General features: G+C 44.5%; 1 protein-coding gene across 1 annotated transcript in view; it reads left to right on the plus strand.

The window, feature by feature from the left end:
* Positions 1-3,057, plus strand: part of ano3 (anoctamin 3) — a 41,627-nt gene extending 38,570 nt beyond the window's left edge. The window contains exons 23-26 of the mRNA XM_076298626.1: positions 452-599; positions 848-934; positions 1,565-1,670; positions 2,875-3,057. Coding sequence (XP_076154741.1) covers positions 452-599; positions 848-934; positions 1,565-1,670; positions 2,875-3,057 — 524 coding nt within the window. The remainder of the gene's footprint in view (positions 1-451; positions 600-847; positions 935-1,564; positions 1,671-2,874) is intronic.
* Positions 3,058-5,885: the final 2,828 nt, after the last annotated feature.

Genomic DNA, 5,885 nt, shown 5'->3' on the forward strand with positions numbered 1-5,885 from the left:
TATCAGTCTGATTAGATTTACTAATCACCTTAAACATTTGCCTGTCAAAGTGTTGTAGGCAACAGACTTCGGTCCATTTGGTTCAAGAAATCTCCTTCAGAATAACCCAGAGACTGTCATCCATTACATGTTCCTACTGTAGGGACTGCTAACTGGCCAACTGATTTCAGTCTGTCAAGCTTCAGTGATCTACTTCCTGAAAAGTTCTGCTTGAGTGTCCCTTTAGAGTTACACATATATTATACCTATTATGTGTTGAATTTGTGCAAAACAGATAATATTTGGAATGTTTGACTTTGTCACTACAAATATGATATTCTAAGAAATCTGTAACTGATGCCTACACAGTTTTAAATTGGGTAACTATCAGACCGACAGTTATGTGCCTTTGTCGTGGTGTGTGTTCAAACTGACAGTTGTGTGCCGTTGTCGTGGTGTGTGTTCCTCTCAGGGATCTGGCATGGCATTCTGGAGGGGATTGGGGTGCTGGCGGTCATCACGAATGCCTTTGTCATCGCCATCACCTCTGACTACATCCCTCGATTTGTCTACGCCTTCAAGTACGGGCCCTGTGTGGACAAGGGCTACCACCACGAGAAGTAACTCCCACTTTCCTATCCTTGTCCTCCGTCAATGTAGTGCTAGACACTGTATCCTGTTCTGCCATGACAACCGTCCCCCCTCTCTCTCTCCCCTCTCTCTGTCTGTCTGTATCTTGCTCTCTCTCTCTCCCCTCTCTCTGTCTGTCTGTATCTTGCTCTCTCTCTCTCCCTCTCTCTCTCTCCCCTCTCTCTGTCTGTCTGTCTCTTGCTCTCTCTCTCTCCCTCTCTCTCTTTCCCCCTCCCAGTCGGTGCTTGATGGGCTATGTGAACAGCAGCCTGTCTGTGTTTGACAGGGGGGAGAACAACAGTCTGGCCCCATCCAGATACTGCAGGTTAGTACTCTACTCCACCTGCTGAAGATCTCTGTACATTACTCTTTATGAGAAGCCTGTTCTGGTGTAAGCATATGATTCAGGCATTGGAGGGTTATTTTCCCCAAGGTAATGTAATAGATATTGAATATAGATATAAATATTAGTTGACAGTCATTCTAGTGTCATAAAGGTTGGGTTAAAATCGTTTAGACCTTTTTAAAGGTGAAGCAGTGAGTTGTAACACTAAGTTGATAATTCACTGTCATGAATAATGTTCAGTCATCTTTAGTATTGCACAACTTACCCTTATATGGCCACAAGGGGGAGCTGTAGCATCAAATGTCAACCATCTGTCTCTTGGGCTTTGGGGTTTTTCTCTCATCCTCTCACTTTTTGTTTGTCACTTGGCAAAGATAGAGCTTATTATTTGAACCAGATGTATGTGAAAAAAGACAAAGACATCTGCAATCATGATCAGCTACTATTTTCCATAACATATTTTATAGTATTTCCATGACATATTTTCTTATTATTTCCATGATTTTTAATTGACGATGATAAGAGCTCTGTCCCAGATGTCCAGAGCTGCTCACCCACTGAACCCCCCCTTTCCCCACGGGATTCTGTTCCATATGTCCCCCGCCACAGGTACCGGGATTACCGGGCCCCTCCCTGGAGTGCAGAACCGTACGAGTTCACTCTGCAGTTCTGGCACGTTCTCGCTGCTCGCCTGGCTTTCATCATCGTCTTTGAGGTAGACGAGCTGACCTAGAGACACACACACACACACACACACACACACACACACACACACACACACACACACACACACACACACACACAGAGACAGAGACACTAGCCACTACCTTCATTAGTCACACACTCACACTACAGAGCAGGTAACTAGGAGACAAGGTGAAGTGAATGTGAGAGAGCCTCTCATCCCCTCAGAGACTCCCTTAATTTGCAGTATAACCTGCACCTGTCTCTCTGCTACCTGGTGTTGGCCATGGACTCATTTATCATGTACTGTATCAGACAGTGCATGTCAGACAGTACTGTATCCAAATGAACCGAAACACACCCAGCCACTACTCTATACACACAAACATATAAATACAAACACAAATATAATACCTTGCCATCCACACACACCCAATACAGCCATTTCCAACACACCAAAAGAATCCTAACCTAAAGTTCAAAAAGTGCAGTTAGTGGGATTTAGTAGATGCTTTTATGCTTTATACAGGGGAGGATCCTCATATGGGCAATATGGGCAATCATTCACACGTCAAGTCATTGTGTGGGGAGGGGCGCCCTATATTCTTTGCAGGCACTTGTGCTTGCTGTGTAGAAGGTCTCACACAAAAGTTGACCAGGGAAAAGAGGAGAGGCGGGGATTCTTGAATCTCCCCTGGGGATCAAAAAAAGTATCTATCTATCTATCTATCTATCTATCTATCTATTCACCTCTAGACCACGTCTCCGTACTGGAGCAGGAGAGTGGGGAATAGCACACAGCTAACGCAGCTAGGAGGCTAGAGTCAGTCGCACTACGAATTGCCTCCAAAAAAGCACATTTCACTTACAACATAAATATAAGGGAGGGAAATTTGGTCTCTGCATTTATCCCAATCCGTGAATTAGTGAAACACACTCAGCACACAGTGAAAACACAGTGAGGTGAAGCACACACTAATCCAGGCGCAGTGAGCTGCCTGCAACAACAGCCCTGCCTACTGGTCGGGGTTCGAACCGGCAACCCTCCGGTTACAAGTCCGAAGCGCTAATCAGTAGGCCACGGCTGCCTTCATTGCGTATAGCCTACAGGGCTATACTTTTAAGCTGCATGTTATTTTTCTGGATTGAATGCGGGCTGTCCTAGTCTTAGGCGGCAACATGATTGCTACGCACACCACCACGCTCCTGACCTCCCCCTGTCTTTCTCCTGGCAGCACCTGGTGTTTGGCATCAAGTCGTTCATCGCGTACCTGATCCCAGACATGCCTAAGGACCTGTGCGACCGCATGCGCCGCGAGAAGTACCTCATGCAGGAGATGATATACGAGGCTGAGCTGGAGCATCTGCAGAAGGAGCGCAAGAAGAACGGACGCAGATATCACCACGAGTGGCCTTAGCGACACACACACACACACACACACACACACACACACACACGAAGTCTGCCACAACAAGTGGTCACCAACAGGCCTGACAATAACAAAAACAAAAACATAACTTTCAGTCTGATATGAAGCACATACATCCTCATACATGATGCTTATACACCAATATAAAACACTAACATGCTTAATGCCCAGAATACATACATTTGAAATACATCCACGACCATATGCACATATACAAACATACAGCACAGGGTTTTTTCCAATTACTTCTAATGAGCATAAGGCTAGGGTTCCTCAGGGAATCCAAAACACTTAACACAGCACAAGACAGAGGGAAAATCTAATTGGACAGAAGCACCAGACAATTATGCATTTCAATGTATTTTGATATTCATTAAAATATTTTTTGCCTTGCCAACCTGCAAGCATATTCCTAAAATTTGCTGGAAAAACCTTGTCCAAACACACACACACACACACACACACACACACACACACACACACACACACACACACACATACACACACAGATGCACAGGCAAGACATGAGCATGAGCAATGCAGTCATACACACATTACACACACCCATAAGGTGTCCCTGCAGTGCCTGCTCTTGTGGTGGACAGCCTACTGTATCCATTTGACTCAGCTGCTGTGGTCAAACAGGGAGTTTTAGACTTGAAGAAGAGCATGCCCTTCTCCCTTACTGGACCAGCCTCAACTGCCCCCACCCCAAACCTTCTCATCCCGCACCAAGACAACTGACCCCCACCCCTACCCATTCTGCCCCAAGACAGACTATCTCTGTCCTCCGCACCAAAGAAGCCCCCTGTCTCCATAGGTCAGCCCCCAACCTTAACCATTTATGCTCTTTGCAACTCCAGTATACTCATTGACATACACACTGACCACAATGCACACATAAAGAGACACACCTGAACATGAGAAGATAAACACGCACACACACACACACAAACAAACATGAAATCGCCAAGTTTACTATGCAGGTTTGGGTCAAGGGATCGCTTCCACCCCATGCCCCTTTCCACCTCTCAGCACTTGCTTGTCCCTCCTCAGCAAATGTCATGTCTTCCCATGTTTGGCAGCTAGCGCTCCCTCTGTCCATTTTGACTCAGTGCAGCTTGGCGGTGTGTTCCCTATGTGTGTCTCTCCTTAACTGTCCATCCACACAGACACTGGCAAACCTCCTAACACTCCTGCCACTGGCGACTGTCCTGGAGAAACAGTTTCTTAGTGTGATCACCAAAAAAATATGAAAGGAAAAGAAATAGACATTATTTATGCAAAGAGACAGGATCTGTGCATCACAGTACGTAACTCTTGCCCTCAAAGCATGCAAAAGCCCTCATTCACTGCAGCTGAAGCATTTGTATCTCAACGCAATCAATGCAGCACAGAAACATTCAAATCTTTTCTAGAAATTTCTTGGAAAATGCATGTACTTTTGGTATCAAAATAACGTTATCAGTCTGTTTTTCTTTTTGTAATTGACAGTTTTTCTGCCCCCCTCCCCCTCCTGGGCTTTGTGTGAGCTTTTTGTGGGTGTTTTAAACTGCTCCACTTGATAACTGTGCTTGCTACGTTGTGAATGTTTCATCACTTTTTTGAAGATATCAATGTTCGGTGTGCCTACAGTTCAGCAGACCAGATGTTTCACAAACAAACAAAACACAGACATACCACCACGCCCATTCGTGCCTAAGAGTATGGGGGGGGTTATTGGAGCAAGCATCTGAAACGGCTCGAACCAGAACCCCCTTCAGTGTGAATCTTGTGATCTTCGTCTGGATAGCTGTGATATACGCAAGCTTGTGCTGTTATTGTGTCCCCCTCACACACACGCAAACACTCGTGGAAAACTGACCAAGGATGTTTTAGAAGGACAATTTGGGGCATCTCCCAACAAGACTAATGGACTAAAAGTGTTTACATAGAATCAGAATCTTCCATTGTAGTTGTGTGTGGCCAGTATTCTGGGATTGGCTGCTCTTTTGAAACCTACTATGTCATGTTGACACTTAACTTTATTGTCGTACTCTAATATATAGTTGAAGCAATTACAGCATCAAAGAGACGTAGCTCTGGCTTTAACAGTTTTTAAATGTAATTGTTTTAATTTGATTGAATTGTTTTTTAAGCTTGTTTATATGTGTCAGAATTTCTCTATGTTCTGTATTGTTGATGTTGTGTGAGTTTGTGTTTGTATGTACCGGTATGTATGTATGTATGTATGTATGTATGTATGTGAGTGAGTGAGTGAGTGAGTGAGTGAGTGAGAGTGTTTGTGTGTGTGTGTGTGTGTGTGTGTGTGTGTGTGTGTGTGTGTGTGTGTGTGTGTGTGTGTGTGTGTGTGTTTGTGTGTGTGTGTGTGTTTGTGTGTATGCTGAAATGTGAAAATGGTTTGCATGTGCCACTGTGTCATGTCCCTGTTCTCTTAGCCAGTGTAAAGGTCCCACTCTCCTCAGGTGTTTGTGAATGTTCACAGGTGAAAACTTTGTAACATATTTTTCTTAGGTGTATCCAGGCCTATTGTGCTATTTTCAAAAGTCTATATTTTTGCACTTCTGCATCTGCATGGAAACACACGGCATCATCCCCTCGTCAGCTGAAGCACTTTAAAGCATGTGTTTGTTTTCTTATTCAACACTGAGAAGGACGTTGTGCATTTCTGTTCGTTTAGATGAGCTTTTTATTCACTCCCTGCTACTTTAAATTGGATTTCCATTGATATGCAATTGGTGGAGGACAACACTCCCGACACTGCAGACTCGACTCCTTCACCATGGGGGCTGTCTTGAAAATCTATGCATGTTCTT

Source organism: Alosa pseudoharengus, unplaced genomic scaffold (assembly GCF_046254945.1).
Source record: "Alosa pseudoharengus isolate Yale_2024_CS ecotype anadromous, Long Island Sound unplaced genomic scaffold, YU_APseudo_1.1 YU_APseudo_1.1_scf_10, whole genome shotgun sequence".
In the NCBI taxonomy this organism is placed as follows: domain Eukaryota; kingdom Metazoa; phylum Chordata; class Actinopteri; order Clupeiformes; family Clupeidae; genus Alosa; species Alosa pseudoharengus.